The following is a 19,213-nucleotide window of genomic DNA, read 5'->3' on the forward strand; positions in this document are numbered from 1 at the left end:
CTTTTGGCAGTAAATATAAAATATAAAAATTTAGCATTTGTAGATTTTTGAAAAAATGACGAATTTATAATTAATCTGTTGTATCAACACGTCATATTTATTGAATTACGCTGCCACTTGCTTACGAAACATAGAAGCTATATATTTTTATGAAAACAATGCCATACATACAGTGGCTTTATTATGTAGACACTTTAATTATTTTACGTATGTGAATATTCTTAGTGAACATTCGAAGCAATTCAAGCAACACATAATAAGCTGTTTACTAAAGTAGTTTACAATATTTATACATATTATTATGATTGTATGGCATTGTCAGTTCAATGCATATATTATCCGATTTAAAGAAGATTAGATCACCATTTACAAATATTACAATGAATAAACTTTAAGATCTGATAATACTGCATCCATATAAAAATATTTAGAGATGTACATACAAAGCTATCGATTATTACTATGATATCAACATTTATCATTAATGATCAGTCAACGTCAACTCATTAATCTCTACTATCGTGATAAATCACACCGGTTATGGATTCCCTTTATACACCATCATCGGCATTCTTTTCATTCACTACATCTCTTGAAAGATCCACATTGATATCACTAAATAAATTATCACTAATACTGTCGGACGTAACCGGAAAACTTTTGACTACACCCAAAACTGATTGTTCACTACAACTGAAATCTTCTATACTGGAATCCTTAGCGGTTTGATCTACATTTTTGGAATCAGCCGAGTTTCTACTCAACGTAGAACAGGCCGATACGAAATCATCACTCAAACTGGAAAAGCCCACAGAGTTTCCACAGTCTTCTTCCAGAATAACATTCCCTTTATGAGATAATCTATCGGAAGAGCTACCGATTTCTTCACCAAAACTACTGACACTCGCACCGATTTTAAAAGACTTAGAACCGAATTCGTCAGATGTTATACTTCCATTTTTTTGATCAGCCATCTGTTGCTCGCCCTGACACAAATGTTCTTTAGATATTTGAGTATCCGATATCCTACACACGTCACCCGACGCTGTTAATGATATATTTTTATTACAAGTACAGTCGAATTTACATTTTCTTAATACGGTCGCATCTCTGTCAAAATGGAAGCGGTTCTGCCTCAATTGATCTAACACATCTTGAGTCAATTCCATAGCTTGCTCCGCACCTTCTAAATCCAAGAGTGCAGGAGAGTCGGTGAAGTGAGAACTCGAGGTCATGACGGCCTCGGCGCTCGGTAAGACGATCACGTCCTGCATGACTTCATCGCCATTTTCACACTGATCATACCCAGTATGCAATCCTCCAAGTGGAAATTCGCCCGTTATTCTCGGACAACTTTTGGAACAAGGCTTGCTGCAATACGGCGGATAACCTAACTTTTCAATATCTACAGTGCAAGCTTGACCGGATAACAATTTACAATCGGCCGGAAGGTCACCTGTTTTTGTTGCATAGCATAGTAAAACATTACATTCAGATGAAACTGCTTGTGAAATTAACAATTTCGAATTATTCTCATCAAATGAAAGTTTTTGTTCAAATTCAGTATTGAGATTTTCATGCGTATTTATGTTATTTGTCTGTGTCATATCAGAGGACTTGGATATTCCTGAATTGTGACTTACATCTGTTGAATTGGAAAAGTCTAAACGTTTCACAGGGTAAGGATCAAACGGTTCAAAGCGATCAAAGTCATCAACCAACTCGCCGCCTCCTGAAACACGGCAAACTTTATCTATGTCACCTTCGAGACTCTGGTCAGAAGCGCCAAATGTAATATTGGTGGACAAGTCTGCTGTCAACCCAGCGATTTCAATAATCAAATCATTTACATCATTTTGTGCATCTCGGGCCTCGATCATTTCCCTGGAAAGACTTTTAGTGTTTTCTTCATCAGATAGTTGCCGTTTGATGTCATTCGGATCACACACATCTTCTGAATTTGAATCTGCATCGTCGATACTTATTTTGGGAGAAATTTCCAGTTTTCTTTGACTGGTCGTTATCAGTTCTCCTGATTCCGGTGATTGAGGGTCACCGAGAGAAAAGATAACTTTGCCTTCTGATCTTAACGAAAGGTCATTGACCGAAGAACAAGTTTCTGGCGAAATGATATCAGTGACTTTGGTGAGATCCGATTCGGAAAAAGACAGCACGTTTTGAATATTCTCAGACGGAGATTCAGAAGGATTGTCGTTTCCGGATCGCTGATTATCCAATTGGGTGAGAAGAGAAGGTTCACTTCCCATGGCTGATGACGGACTCATCTCCAGACTTTGGAGCATCTGAAAAATATAAAAACAGTTTGATTAATAAAGGAATGATAATAATTTTTTTTTTATTAAACTACGATTTAGCTTTACGCTTACATAATTGTATAACATACACTGTTATTATTACAATATTATTTTATTACAATTAATCATGTAGTATTATAATTAAAATTTACAAAAAAAAAGATTACTTAAAATAAAAAAATATTTTTCTTTTTAATGTTTTCGGATACATATTTATTAATTAATACAGTTTAAATTGTAATACCAACCTGTTCATCGACGTAACTTCCAACACTTCTTGAATATCTGTGTTTCCTGATGACCATAGCTGCTCTTGGACTGTGACCATCCACGGAGTCCTGAAAGAGAAAAAACAAAATTTATTATTTTTTAATTGCTGGTCTCTTTCACTTTAATGCAGAATCTTGTGGAACTTGTCTCGATCATGGTCAGTGAGTGGCTCTTGGGTTCCAGATAAATAAAAAAAATGCTGCTTTTATCTGGTAATTGGTACATGGATTTGGGTGTTAATATAAATCTGTCTCTTTAACACGTTGATCGCCATGGGGGTCACCGGTGACCGGCATTGGATTACGTTCAGGGGGCCATGGGGGTCACCGGTGACCGGCAAAGAAGACCTGCCTTAGAGTTGTTCTACAGCGCCGGCGGGCACGTGCGCAGTGCATTTTTCGATACGCGGTGACCGGCATGGCCCTTCTGTATATTACTGCCACTTGGCCTGAAAATATGTCTTCCCAGTCACAAAATATAGGCTCACTAATGTAAAGAATGTACATAATGAAAAAAAAAGTTTTCCTTTTAAATTGTAAATGTGTTTTTGTTGATATAAAAATAAAAATTAAATAGATTATAAAATGTAAGTTATAAAAAATATGTCAATAATAAAAAAATAGAATAAAAAAAATGATTATAAGGTATGTATACGTATATTTCCAGTTTATGTGTATCCAGATATTATGCTACCCAATTTGAAAACTTTTATTCCGTATTTGTGCCTTTTCTGTTTATTATACTATCTAAATCTAAATATAATTCGACCGCGAAATGGCACCATGCTCTCGTCAACACATATGGACAGGTGACCGGCGAAGTGGCCGGCCCGGCGCAATAGAATAAATTAACTTGTTGGCGCCGCGACGGACACATGTGGCCGGCACATCATAAAAACCAATATTTACGTAAAAAAATCATCAAAATGAAAAAAAACATTATATTCTTTCATTACCTATCAAATAATACCTTAGAGACAAATAATCACTATTTTATGTAAAACTAGTTGGCGATCAATGTGTTAATAATTGAACTACATAATGGCCAAAAATCAATTTTTGTAAAAAACCACTTACTTACGACTTTAAGTAAATTAAATAATGAACAGAAAATCAAATAGTGAATTGACTTAAATAGTATGAATATACCTTGAAACGATTGAATTGGCGATGTCCTGAACAGCTTCCGCCCGTCAGGCCTCTGGCAGATCTATCGGCGACCAGACTCCTCAAACTGGAAGGAGGCAGGGGTGCTGAGCTGTTGCTCCTCAGAGGGTGGGCATGGCAGGAGTTGGGAGATGGCATACTGGCGTGAACGCGCTGCAGGCCCGCTGCGTGCTGCGAGGGCGTGGTCGCCATGGCCAGCGGGTGGAACAACGCAAAACCCGCTGTCTCCATTGAGGACGCCGATCCGAAGACTCGCGAAGCTTCCAATCTGACATAATTGAATTGCATTATTGTTTAGGCATGTGACGATTATAATTTTTTTTACATAAATAAAAAAATTAAATTAGCCACGATCTACACGACACAGAAATATATAGCTGATGATACTCTATAAAGTTAGCATTCATACAAAAGTTCAATTCGCACCACACTTGAACTGAATAATATCAATTACTTTAAATAATTTTTCAGGACGTACCCGGGTGAAGGAGTGGGCAAGGTGAGAAGTCTCCGCAGGTTAGTGAGAGTGTCCCTGGGGTCAGGAGTAATGACTCGATGAGTGGCCCACAATAACTGAGCAATGTTCTTGTTTAACAAGAACAACCCGTAGCGAAACATCATGGAGTCTTTGTTGCGGGCGAACAGGGGTATTCTGGAAATGACAAACAATCTATGAATCACATATTTTGATCTTGATTAAACTGTTCTAAAAAATATACACAAAATATTTCACAATATACTCCATTCCATTACTAAATCATAATATATATTTGAAGGCGTCCGTCGAAAAGGGGTCTATATGAAATAACCATAATTTTACAGGAGAGGAAACACACTTAAATAAATAAATAACAAAAATTTCAGTTCTGTATGGTTATATTTTCAATCATTGACATTAATTGCTTTAAAAATCATAGGTAGGTACTATAAATCACTGAAATTCTTGCTGTTTATGTTGTTTTCCTTTCTCCTGTAAAATTTAGTTTTTGCATATAAACCCCTTTACAAGGGACAATGTATCTCAGGAGAGTCAAGTCTATGGCATAAAGCCCACCAAAAAAGCGCTCGATGCGCTCACTACTGAGTAGGCCCCCTCCCAGCCGCGCATTACCCTTCACCTATATAATAAGGGGCCCAAGAAGCACAAAATAATTATTATTATCAGCGTCTCTCATAACAAAGCAATAAAAATATTATATTATTTCGGGGCTTGTAATTAATATTCACGATGACATTATTCTACCAGCGAAATATCGGACACGCAATAAAATTAAACAATGAGCTCTCTGTTATTAAATAATGGCTTCTCGCCCGTCGATCGACGACGCTTCCAGAGCGTGATTTTGCTCGACGCGTTCAATGAATGGACTACGTTGTATTTTCGTTCATTCGTATTGCCGAGAAGCCAAAAAACGATGACTCATGGGGCGGGCGCGCATAATGCGTCGTCAAATCCAGTGTGCGCTGGCGTATTTGATTACGTTGTATTTTCGATGATTTACGCGCCACTTGTGAAATTTTGCGCGAGAGCCCCACTTGCTGCGTTAAGTGGGTTTTACGCCTAAGACTCACTTATATATATTATTTTCTTTCAGCTAGCCGAATTCCAGTATTATGGAGAGAATTTGTCATTGATTAAGCAAACCTCCACCCCTCACCACTGACGGATACAATCACACTCTTATATACGTAGTAAACATATATTCCATGAAGATATCATAAGTTTAATATGACGCACTGTTGAAAACTACATGCTGTTTCAGTGTATGGATGGCCTTTTAATGGTTGTTATTAGTTAATCAAGGATATTGACTCCAAACGAAATCTAAAATGCTGACAACTCTAAAAATGAGAGTATGTGCACAGGATCGTTTGTTAAGTCTATTAAATTTTCATCCACTGTTATCACATCAGGTATGTACCGTCATATCTTGTGAAAGGATTGATGATCAATTTGTACATAATATGATAATCAAGTGATGGAAAATACTTCAGCGATTTAAGAATGATTAAGAAGTGCACGTAGCCTGAGACCATACGCGACTGTCATGACCAAGGTAGAGAATAGATAATTAGAGAGCAGTGACATACTCTCCTTCCTGTGGCGCGAGGTGGTCCAAGACTTTGGTGCGGGAGCCCATAAGTTTGAGGGGATGGCGGAGAGGAGCGGCTAGGATGGAAGCGGCCATGGCAGTGCAATGTGCAACGCGGCCTAGTGCCACAGCCAACGCAGTCTCTGTACACTGGCGCAGCCCGTCCAGAGGGTCGCGGCACGCCGGCAGGTGAACGCCCAATATGCATAACTGGCCAGCATCATCCTGTCATAATAAAAGCAATACAATTTTTACAAAGCTCATAGCATCCCGAAATTTTTGTAAAGGAATTATTTTGCATTTAAAAAAAATCAGTTGACCATTTCATTATGAACCAATTATACACATTTATAACCTGTGACTGTGCGCATTTAATGGTGCTCTTTCAACGTGATGTCACTATTTTTTACGAAACTACATACATAATACGTGTTTATAGACTGTCAACAACTTATTTCTGCTCATGAGATCTTTTGATCACAGTAATAGAAAAGCATGTAATAAAAACATTTGTAAAATCTCAATTAGATCACAATAATAAATAATAGCATTGTGATACGATTAGTAAAGAAGATATGTTTTTTTAACCGCATCCCTACAAGCAAAAATCGCCACTTGCCACTGATATTATACTCTTTTAAAAAATTTAATCATCTTTGAAATCCTTATGAAGAATATTAGTTTTATTGTCTATATCTTTACAGCTGTGTATGTATTAATATGTATAACTAATGAAGTTTACCACAATCACTCAACGGTACCCATCACTACCTAAACTCAAACCCCCCAGTTCCCTGAATCCAAAACAAATGTATATTTTTCAAAATTTATCTTCATAGCAAATTTTGCTATTTTTAAGTATTTTCAAGATCCCTTGGATAAATCGCAATAACTACGGAAGCTAATAATATTTAAGTAACAAAATAAAATGGCACCTCGTGTATGGGATAAATAAGTTGTATATCCTGAACGATCTTCCATCTTCTTGCGTGCAGCTGACTGGAGGACCTGGCACACAATTCACGTAATGCGGCTTCTGATTTCTTTAACTCGTAAAGCTGGTCTGATTTCCGTTTCAGCGAATGCAACTTCTGCATCAAGTCGGTGCCTGAAATTGTATTAAAATAAAGCGTCACATTCCCAAAAGAGACGAGGAATACATTCAACAGTCAAGAATCAGCATAAAAACTTAAAGTAACAAAAGTAAATAGTTGCTTTATTAAACAGTCAGAGTTTAGGAAACCAACACTTCCGTCTTTACTATGAAAGAGGCTTTTGTGAACTGTAAATAATGTATTGTTTAAAATGTGGACACCTTGGGATATGGCACCTTCTAATTCAGTTTGTGGTTGTTGGGAGATACTGAATTTTTATGTTGTTATCTTTAAAAACTACAAAGAAAAAAAACTTTCAAATGTATGCAAATGATATTGTACATGGGATACAAAAAACACATAACATATAAATATTACGAAAAAATGGAGATGCCATTTTCTGTATAAGGAAAGAAAGATGGCAATAATGGAAGAAACCAAATACAAGTAAATAATCTAACCACTATCCTGGTTCTCTTCAAAAAGTTTTGTCCGGAAGTCTCTGGCACGCCTCAAAGCAGCCGAAGCGCTGTCTCTCTCGTCTTGAAGCAACCGCCGCTTAAACCGACTCACTTCGATGGCTCTCGTCAGCTGGGCGTGTCTCAGCCGTTGGGAAGGGGACGGTTGCGACTGAAAAGGAAAAAACAAAACACAAATATTCAGCATTATCGTAATCTAATGGAAGCAATAAAATCATCTGTGACGGCGAAAATGGATGAATTGTGTTTATGACAAACGGCTCTACCAGCGCATGCTATTCATAGATGCCGTAGATGTGGGGCATCCCCAAACATATTTGATAAAAAAAACTGCGAAACCGGAGATTGGAAAAGAGTCTTATTTTGCTCAACAGCCAAGATACAAAATTACAACTAACAAGATCTTTTCTTGGAGCGATAAATATACTTTATTGAATTTTTTGCATATGTCTGTCTACAAGATAATATGCAGTTTGTGATAATCGGAAAATCTTTGTTAATTGAAATTTATGGTTGCAAAACTCTTGCTCTTCGAAACATTCTAACGAGGACTTTATCTCGTGACTACCCGTAATCTTCACACGTAAATTAAAATTATCGTGACTGCAATGGTCGACTTATAATAATCTGGACCATTTCATCCAGCACAATATGAAGCGTGATTAAAATATTTTTAGCCAGTCTGCAAATTTTTTTTTGTCAAAATCGTGTCTTATAAAAACTAGCAACTCTTGCTGAACCCTTAACTTTACCTTGGAGGTTCCTGCAGAACCTATTAGGGTAACGCTGTAATATATTCTATATGAAATACTATAATAATATATTCTAAATGAAAAGACTCACTTTAAACTCAAGTAACTTATTAAGAGCCAGAGTAAATCGTCGATCGGTAGGCTTCGATCCATCTTCTTCTTTGTAACCCGAATACCTTCTCTGCCCGAGAACATTGGCGCCGTGTTTGTCGGGCGGCAGACTCTTTCCTCTGCCTCCCCTCACTTCATCAGACGGCTCATAACTTTTCAGATTACTACCTTCCACTCCGGCATCCGAATCATCAACAAGATTGCATTTGCTGGCGGATAATATCGTCCCAAGATTTTTGCATCGTGATGAGTGTCTATTTTTACCGGTGAGCAAACTGAATTCCCGGCACGAGACACTCAAGCTCTCTGATCTTGAAAAATCTCCATTGTCGACGAGAGAGCTCTGAGGTGAGAGGTCATTGTAATTTTCCATCGCTGATTTGTGATATATTTTCTCTTTTATTTCTTGAACGGCTTGCGTTCTTTTTTTGATCGTATACTGCAGCAGATGCAGCTTTTGAAGTTTCTCAGCGGTATAGCTCGGCCTGATTTCTGATTTCAGGAACTTCAACGAAGAATATCTGCATTTGGGCACAATTTGTTTGGCATCAAAGTTTTCAGCCGTCTCGCTCTCTTCGATACCGATTCTATCGACGTCTTTCACAGAGCCGCACGGCATCAACACGTCGGATCCTTCATCGGAACCGGAATACTCCCTGATCTCGACGCTAGCATCGCTTTTCGGGGAATGTTCATACACTGTATTCGGATGAGAGTCATCGTATCTATAAAACTCTCTCGAGCCCCGCATAAATTCTTGCCGATTTACATTAGATACCGACTTAGTGCTGGCAAAATTCTGTTTAAATCCACTGTTCGCAGGAGGGCTTTGACTTTTTGAAACATATTTAGCGTCTAAGGTTTCATTTCTCCAACTGAGTCTGCCGGGTGAGACGGATTTAGACTCTTGGAAACCGCGGACGTGCCTCGCATCGATTGGAATCTTTCTCGAAGGGGACGCTTCCTTTCCCATTACGGCGACTATGTCCGCTTCGCAGTTGGAGAAAGCTCTGGTGACGGATTCCAGTCGAATGCTGTCGTACGAGCAAAAATATCCTCCGATCATTTGAAAGACGAGGGTGTTTTCCTTGAAACTATTGGGAGTAAAATCCAGAGCTAGATTTGCACCGATGTGAAGCAAACCGGTAAAATTAATACCCCACGTTTGTACTATGGTGTCTGTCTTAGTGTGAGAAATACCGTCCGATGCCTGTTCCGGTTTTCTTCTATCGGGCAGAGTGTGACGCCAAATTCTCACAACAACATTCTGCGATGACATCTTCAAGATGAGTTCTAAAACAATCAGAGATAACAAACATAAATTTTAAACTGTCACTACGTACAACTACAAAAAATATGACATTAATTATTATATCTATTCTATAGAAGGTTTGTAATAAGATATTTGAATACTAATTTTTACCTACTATAAAAGCATTGCAAATTTCAATATTATAATGAAGGAAATTCCTATCCAAGAGTGACTTAAATAATATATAATACACAAATAACAATATTTTACATCATAAATGTAGGTACAACCAATAAAATTATTGATAAGGTATTGAGGCTATCATAAATATGATTCATTACGAATGCACGTGATGAATATAGTGAAACTTAATAAACAATTTCATATATTAGACATCGACACTGATTCTATGATGTATTTTATCATTTTAATTTCTTTATCTACAACAAAATAATGGTAGCCAAAGAATTTAAAGGATGGTACACTCTGGTACATATTGCATGTCAACTTATTATGAATTTTTTAACACATCAGTAAACAGTTTCTTTATTCGTTTATAACAACATAATATTGAATAACTACTAGACATTAAAACAGAATAGAATACCCGGTGGGATTGGTAGAAATTTAAAAACCTCAATGAATGTAGATTTATTTTGAAAGGAGTCCAATGCATTGTACCTAGATTATATCTATTATTAAAAAAATATTAAATGTATGTAACACAAGGAAATGTAAGGTTCTATTGATTAAAACACTAGAATATAAGAAAATAAATTTATGTTGACAATGTATTTTTAGTCTTGAATAATATGTCATTAATAATGTCGAGAGAAGAAAAATAATCGATAGACTTTACACAAGACAATAACTTTACAATGAACACATAGATCTGGTATTTTCTTGTTATTTTTATTTACATGTGCTGTACATTTAAGATAAGAATTAATGAAATTCCTTGCAGTTCAATCAAAAAAAAAATATCCTGGCAATTATGTAACAAAGCACACATAGCCACAGAAGATAACACTGCCTCAATTAAATTATTAAGACATTTGTTGTGACTGATGCGCAGTAACTTATTTTTATTGACATATTCAATAATGTGAAACACCTCATAATTACTCCGATAAAAACAATTAATTATATATAAATTTACACAATAGAGAATATTGATTATTTAATACAAAAATAAATATTTACAAAAATTGGTGAAATGGAATCATAGTAATTATAGTAATAGATGTATACATTTGGTTTGATTGATTTTATACCTGAATCGATTTCTCGCCATTTTGGATGATTTGAGAGGAGCTTCTCGCTAGTATAAAAGGGTGCAGACATTGTTGTAGCATGTAGCGTGTAATACAGACTCCCGCTTTGAGTATAGGTTTCATCCTCGTAGATGTTGTATCCAACAATCTGAAACACAAATTTAGCATTATAGTACTAGTCATCTGGATCAATTTTATTTATTTTTATAGTCATTTTATATCTAGAAAGAAAATATTTAATTTCGAGTTAGATTTAAAGGCCTTGGGCGCCTAAAACTGGAGGAACCGAGACGCTCGATGAGACTGAGAACCACATAAGATTGTAGCACCAGAAAACAGAAGAAGAAATTTATAAAGTTAACTAACTGACCCGGCGAACTTCGTACCGCCTCAGAATCAAGAAATATTGTGTTAACTTATTAGCTGAATAATTTAATTCAGTTTTTATGAATACTCAAAATTAATTAAGTTCAATAAATGTGCAAAAATCAAATCAAAATGAAAAGTATTTTAATTACATTGAAATGAATGTAATTCACGTGGCAGCAAGGCATTTGCTTTATTGAAGCGAATAGATATGATTCGCGTAGCATTGTTGCACTACTTTCTGTTAAACTATTTGGTGGATGGCTTGCACTCGGGTCGATTCCCTTCATTGAAGTAACTTGTGCTATACGACATTTTTCGTTTTGTTGTCAGGTGCGAGAACGAACAAAGTGGATGGTTTGCCGACACGTTATCATGCTACGTACAATTGACCGTAAGAGAAACATTCATTTTCTAGATTCAGGCCACAAACACTAAAGGATTGGCGTTGTGATTTGTTGATCGTGGTTAGCAATGATGTTTGGGAACGTGATGAGGTCGTCCTTCGTTGAGACGAAATTGCAAAAATTCAGCGGAAACGAAATCAATCCATTCGATTCGTTGACAGGAACACGGCCGTTACCGATAGTCAGCAATTGCTTGGAGAAATCTTCGGCAGATGGAACGTTTAGCAATGCAACGCATGTTTTTCGTCAGTTGAAGTTTCTTCACATAGCGTCACAGAGTCGATGATTTGAGGCAAGTGTTTATTTCATCGGCAGCGGTCGATCTTGGAATGACTGGTAGTGTTTGGCGGAAATCGCCAGATAGTAGAATCATTGCGCCTCCAAAACATCTTGATCGCAGATCTTTCATAGTTTGATTGAGTGCTTCCAATGCGCGTTTGTGCGCCATTGTGCATTTATGCCAGGTGATGATTTTACTTGCTTTCAAACCTTTGGCCATTGCTGAGTATTTAGCAATGTTGCATGTTGGTTTTTGAGTTGTTTGAAGGTTTAACGGCAATTTAAACGCTGAATGAGCCGTTCAGCATCCTTCTAGCAACGTGGCCGCTATCCCGGAAGAAGCAACTGCTACATCAATTTCGGATCTCGCACGAACAGTGGCGAAATCATGAACATGAGGAATGTCTTCCCAGTTCTACCGGGCGCATTGAGGAAAAATAAGCCACCATTTTCATCATCAATTGCCTTCATTAACGTATCGTACACTTCCTTCTTTTGGGGGTTCAACAGTGGTACATTCGTTCGAACTGATTGGTTCAATGCATCTCAATCATATTCATGTTCACGTTCCAATTCTAGATTGAAAGAGTCGTTTATTCCACGATGTGGCGTTGGCATTCCTAACTTGACTAACAAACTGCCGCACATGAGGTAACACATGTCTTCGATCAAAAGCAAAGCCTGGTTATGTATTTACTTATTCACTGAACTGACACGAATTCAATGTAAAATGTCTTCTGACATGTCATCCTTGTACTTGTTTCACAGTTCAGGTGGATTCGATGGGAAGCATGTCGAAATAATGATAGCAAATAATGTGCGTGTCTGACTTGGAGATGCAGAAACAATAATTACTTCAGCGATTGTCATGTCCCAATGAGTATCGTTTTCAAGTAAATTGAGCCGTTGACATGCAGCACGAAATATTGGGCACACCACACCATTGACAGTTCGAAGTGATTCAAATGATGTCGGCCCACGAACATTCACCGGAAACAACCGCAAGTAGAAGCATTCGTTATTCTTCGGATGAACTGTGTAAATGGGACCAAGAGCATCAGCAAAACGCACATCCGTATGATCAGGAACTGCATCGCCTTGCTTCCGACATTGAAATTTCTTCAATGAAGCGTTCCAAGTGTAATAACGTGGCATCTCAGAGTAGAGCAACGTTCGTGCAAACGGATCGTTTTGGCAAATCGAAAAGAAACTGGTCAATGTTGTCGCTGGAGGTGTTACAGCACGTTGAGCAACATTCGATGCATTAAAATAAACTCGTTGACCATTCTCCAGATGCACCGCCAAATGTACAACGGTGTGATGACGTTCATGAATGGTGAATGAGAAAATACGCCAAATCTCTTCATTGCAACTCACATATCGACAACTTGATAGTGTGTGATTTTATCGTTGGTATTGGGAGTTTGAACACCAAAAACCGCCATATCGCTGCCTTTGGTGACATATTTGCAGATGTATTTGATGGACTTCACTGAATTGCAATACTCCACGTTGCAATACGCCTTGAATGTTTTGGAAAGAAGTGGCAAATACGGAATAATCCAAGTGTTGTCGACTACGATATCGTTTCCTTTCACTTTTGTTGTGATGGTTCTACCGTTATCATCGGGTGATCGACGCCGATATAGTGGATAACCATCGTTCGCAGTGATAGTCTCCGCCGTCAAATTTTGTGGATAACGTTTGTAACACTTGCCGTCGACCATGCACGGTGATTGGGGGTTGATGGCGCCACACGGTCCGTGAATCATGTTAGTAATTACAACATCATGCAGGTCTGGATCGGTTTCGGGATCAGAAATCTCGTTGCATATGATGTCATCTATTTGGTCTGGTCGAATTCTTTCAACTAAAAATGTGTGCATGGGGTAAGCCTAGTTTTTGCCATTCAATCGAATACATCCAGCATCGAGTATCCCCAAAGACGCGATGATTAACAATGTAGTTCATCAGCGACAGGATTTTTTGTTTGAAGACACGTGCGGTGATGTCGTGCTGATCATTTGATGTTTGTCCGGGGGCAGCAATTGAACAATTTCTATCCATTTCGGATTCCACGTAAACGTGATGAATAGATCTGGACGACCGTAATGACGAACATAATATTATGTCATTGCATATTGCGCATTTTCATGCATATGACGCGGGCTGCCAATGTACGTCGCCAGTAGAATAGTCAATCGACCAACATTAGCTGCATCTCCTTCGGTGCTGATTACATCGCGTAAATGAATATACCGAAACAACCGAATGAAAGTGAATCGCTCCGTCTCGATTTTGACGTACAAAACGAACAACAAACGACGAACAAATGAAGAACAAAAAAAATCAACGAAATCAGTCAATCAGTTCTCAATCAAAAAAGCCGCTCCATACGAAATGTATGAGAAAATGAATTTTCTTCACATTTTTTCCGTAATTTTTTCGATGTTTTAATAGTTATTCTGCTATTCGGGGCGGAGACAAATCCAACAAATCAATGATCATAAAAATCGGTTCAGCCGTTCTTGAGTTATAAATGGTGTAACTCGTATCGTTTTCAAGCAAATTGAGCTGTTGACATGAAGCACGAAATGTTGGGCACACTACACCATTGACAGTTAGACATTTCGACTATCATTCTTTCTTTTGTTTGTTTGTTTATTGTTTTTGTCATGTATCAGAGATGGCGTTGTATACGGATTTAATTTTTTTGTGATTTTCTTTTATTTTCGATTACGCGTTCATTGTTCAAAATGTCAAAATGTATGAGAAAATTAATTTTCTTCATAATTTTTTTTCCCGTGAATTTTTCCGATGTTTTAATAATTATTCTGCTATTCGGGGCTGAGACAAATCCAACAATGCAAAGATCGTAAAAATCGGTCCAGCCGTTCTCGAGTTATAAATGGTGTAACTAACCCGACTTTCTTTTATATATATAGATTTATAAATTTATGAAATAATAATATACAATCGCTTAACCATCAATATGCACAGATGCGATTTCTTCCCTTGCGTAAGAAGTAGATGGGGATAATGAGCTTATTGTTATTGGTTGCTATTGAGGGCATTGTTAAGATCGCGTCCGTTGTTTCGCCTTGGCCCTGTTGTTTCCTGCCCAAATTATCAGAACTTACTGGTTATACGGCAGTGGTGAAAGCCGCCTGTTCAAGTAAGGTGGGCTGTGGTAGGTAGCTGAAAAAAACTCCTAAGACAGCCATACTTACGGAACCTGAATTTGAATTTTGTTTCATCTTCTTTCTTCATTGTTTTTACATTTTTATAATAGATATTTCACTAAAAAAGACGGTGTGCACTAGAATAGATATTTTACTAAAAAAAATGATGTTTAACAGCGAATTGACCTTGCACTAAAAAATCTATGGTTTCACCAGTCGAGCCTCTTGTCCAATAGGCCGTTAAGAGAATATCCAACAAACAGAAAGAAAGATGCATTCTACTATAAGATACTCTGAAAATCAACCATAGTAACATAAAAACAAAGAAAATTAAAATGACGAAATACAATTAGAATAATAAAAAGGATGAATCTGGTACACTCCTACCAATTTATTAATGTTCAGCTTTATTTTTACACAATATGAAACATGTTCAAACAGTTTTTCAAAAATTTTCTTCAACATCATTTTTGCTTCCATCGCCCCCTTATTTATATGCAACCCCTCCTCCCCCTGTCAGTCTACTACAACCTTTTGAATCGCCCACTTTGGGAAACTGATCTAGAGTAATGACCTAGGGAAATGGCTAACAACTTACTATTGTTTGTAAATAAATCTATGTTTAAGTATATAAATTTTATACAAACAATATAGTATTTTTATAATATACGATAGAATATCAACTAGTGACAACCAGTCTATCTGGATTTTAGGTTATACTTAAGGCTATACTTCAGCTGGGGCACGGTCTAAAATGATTGTGACTACGCGACGCGAAGATTGTGCAAACGACGCGTGCCGAACAAAACATTATTTGTCATAAAAAATCAACATGCGTCCATGTTATGTCATGTTTTTTGTTCTATTAGTAATAATAATATATTCATTGACATGTTTTCTCTTTCAAGTAAATGGGTAACGTTTTTAGTCATCTTTACACGATTTAAGAATTAATACCCCCGACGCCATCACAAAACAAATTGACGTGTTCCCAGCTCGACTTTCGCTCTCCGATTGGCAGCGAGTCCGAAATTTCGTCGCACCTATAGTTGAAAATTATTTGCTGTTTCACTGAAGTATGCTCTTAACATTTTAGGCATCTCCATGGAATCTTCTGAATAAATTTATCAAACAATAGAAAACAAAATAATTACTGTTTCTTCACAGTTCTATTTATTATGTCAAAGATTTTGAACGGCCAAAACATATTCTTTTTCGTGTTTATCAAATATTGTTCATTGGTGCCTACAAAATATTAGGCCATAAAATACTCTATCTTGAACCTTCAACACAAGCTATTTTTGTTTAACAAACATAATTCGTAAACAAAGTCAAACCATGTTCACTAGTATTTAGCAAAGGACGTTAATGAAGAGATGTCAGATGAAACATGATTCCATATTCATTGCAAACATCAAAAACAATATTTACTACTGGAAGGTCAATCCGGATATAATGTTACACTAGCAATCAATATAATATATCATTAAACTTTCAAATTGATTTGAATCACCAAATGAAACGTTATACACATTCACTTGGTAATTTTATTGTTTATCATAAAAGGTAGCTTAATGTACTTACTAGAAGAATGTGTTTTCTCAGTGACTATTTAAAATTAGGAATGACAATCCATATTATTTACCTGTATAAGACTTCGTAATCGAAGTTGTTGGGTCGCAAGGGGCGTCCATTCCCTACATCGAGGCTGTCCAAACATTTTAGTAAATCAAAATAATAACCTAACCTACAATCTATTGTCAAAAAATCAAATTCACTATGTGTTGACGTATTTGCACGTTTGATGCCTAAGTAACGTCACGTTTATATTCAGTATCATTTATTTTACGTTTTCGCTGTTCCACTTCACGCAAATTACACTCCAAGGAGCTACATTGAACGAAACATAAATTGGGTCGTGATTTTTCAGCGAAAACACAGACACCAGCTGATAGGATGATGACATTTCTCTCTGTTCTCATTATTTATTTTTTCTTGCCATATAATAAAAATCATCGCATGTTACTAGTTTTATTTATGGCCACAATCATGGGTACACGAGTGAAGCCAACCGTACTATGATTATAGTACAATACTATAATTAATTCCGCGAAAAATGTAAAATACTATAGTTTTACGCCAAATATACCACGAGACGAGATATTTTCCTGTACTATATATTTTTTAGAAATACTATAATTTTTACGCCTTCGTACTATAATCAGCATAGAAAAAGATGGCAACACTGGATTCAACAGACTCGTACTGCGATCTCTGCTACACTGGAATGCAATGAAACGACTGTCATCCATCAGCGCCACAACGTACATTTATTGTTTAATTTACACTGTTTTATAGTAGGTAAGGTATTAATTTTATTATACCTAGTAATAAAAAGGGTATAATAGAATAAAAATAAAATCTTAAGAGCTCAATATCATTTTTAAAACTGCATTGTACGCTTTGGATTCGTTGATATAAGTATTTATATATTTTTAGTGGGTCCATCATGGCCCCCACATCCTGAAGTGGGCCCCCAGGCCAAGATCGTTGGCGGGCCCCCCTATCTAAAACTAAGGTTAACGGCAGTGTGATGCGTTTCCCAAATGTTGTTCCGCGAGGTAAAAATTAGTAAGTGTTTTCAGCGTATTGTTGAGTTGGTACTTACCTACATTTAGGTAGTTAGGTAGTTTAATATCGACAAACTTTTAATAATGTTAAAGTAAACTTGCGCCGCAGGCGAATTTTTTTATATTACAGCGAATTTTTGATGCGTGTAGGTATATAGTGTACACAGATCAAAATTATAGTACACATACTATAATTTTATTATACGGTTGGCAGCATTGCACCAGACCAGTGTTGCTGTAATTTTGTGACCAAATTACAGTACGTGGTCCCAAAAATTATAGTATTTTTCTCATATATAGTTTTTTTTTTTTTTAATTATTAATAACCATGTCCTTGCTTTTTTGTACAAGGTGGTTGTTAGTAATTTTGGACAATCACAAACACCCAGGCTTTGAGAAAAACACATAAATATTGTGTCCTGACCGGGAATCGAACCGAGAACGCTCGGGCGGAAGACCAGTGCCTTACCCACTGCACCACGAGCGCCGCCTCTCATATATAGTTAGATTTTTTACCTCCTATCAAAATTATTTACCTGCGAATCTGAAAAACTCTGTTTCGTTTCGAGAACTGTTTTTTACCTCATAAACATTTTTTTCTCTTGGTTCGACAAATTTTCCTCTATTACAAAATAATAGTACTTCGCACCAAATTATGATACGAAAATATTGTAATTTTGTTATATTTAGTATATTTTTATATTGTGGAAATGAAATCATTAAGAAATAAAATCTTTTATCCGATATTCAAAAGTATATAAGCCAGAATTTCGTTAACTGTTTACGATTGAAACTATTTTTCAGTGACATATCTTCTGATAAATCAATGAGTTCTTCACTTGCTTTTGTTGACATACTAGTTGGTAAGCCGTCTTGAAATGGGTTACAAATCCAACGCAACGAATCAAACTTTTTCATCTCTTCCCCAATAGTCGTCAAAATGACTGGAAATTTCAGACAGTACGTTCATCTTGATGCACTTGGTTTTCAATAATAAAAGTTTCAAGTGTTTCATGAATGAAATATCAAATTTATCACTTCCTATTTTTTTTAAATTCATGTATACAGTGGCGAGGGCCCACTCAATATTCGCTCGCGACCCATAGTTTGGGAAACCAAGAGCTAGGTATATTTTTTCCCAACAATGCATTTCTAGACAACCCATGTGTCTAATAATAAAAAATAAAAGTTTTTATCGAAGAAAGCAATAATAGTATATTATTACAACAATGTTTTTTTGCGTGCAGACAAAATCACAAAATACATAATTTATTTAGGGTACCTGGCTTTATGGGTATAGATTATAGAAGGACGTAAGGTAGATGGTTTGTGAAATACAAAAGTATCATGATGCAATCAATCCACTTTTCGAATATTCACGTCATTCTTATAATAGTAATATATACAATGGAAAATGTATTTGGCACTCATAAAAGGTAGGTGTATATTGGTTATATTATATTATACTTAATCAATTTATTAATGAAAATAGTTTTTTATTATTATTTAAAAATTATCTTGGTTATGGCTATGCCTTCTAAAA

At 36.5% G+C, this 19,213-nt stretch overlaps 1 protein-coding gene across 1 annotated transcript in view; it reads right to left on the bottom strand.

Moving 5' to 3' along the window:
* Positions 1-16,998, bottom strand: part of LOC147067033 (uncharacterized) — a 49,547-nt gene extending 32,549 nt beyond the window's left edge. The window contains exons 1-10 of the mRNA XM_085954362.1: positions 16,686-16,998; positions 10,807-10,954; positions 8,261-9,573; positions 7,400-7,568; positions 6,780-6,952; positions 5,843-6,069; positions 4,230-4,403; positions 3,734-4,019; positions 2,564-2,653; positions 1,184-2,303 (exon numbers count right to left, since the gene is read on the bottom strand). Coding sequence (XP_085810488.1) covers positions 1,184-2,303; positions 2,564-2,653; positions 3,734-4,019; positions 4,230-4,403; positions 5,843-6,069; positions 6,780-6,952; positions 7,400-7,568; positions 8,261-9,573; positions 10,807-10,954; positions 16,686-16,760 — 3,775 coding nt within the window. The 5' untranslated portion in view covers positions 16,761-16,998. The remainder of the gene's footprint in view (positions 1-1,183; positions 2,304-2,563; positions 2,654-3,733; positions 4,020-4,229; positions 4,404-5,842; positions 6,070-6,779; positions 6,953-7,399; positions 7,569-8,260; positions 9,574-10,806; positions 10,955-16,685) is intronic.
* Between the last annotated feature and the right edge of the window lie 2,215 nt (positions 16,999-19,213).

Source organism: Rhyacophila brunnea, unplaced genomic scaffold (assembly GCF_057557595.1).
Source record: "Rhyacophila brunnea isolate RB1 unplaced genomic scaffold, BYU_Rbru_1.0 scaffold_4, whole genome shotgun sequence".
Taxonomy (NCBI): domain Eukaryota; kingdom Metazoa; phylum Arthropoda; class Insecta; order Trichoptera; family Rhyacophilidae; genus Rhyacophila; species Rhyacophila brunnea.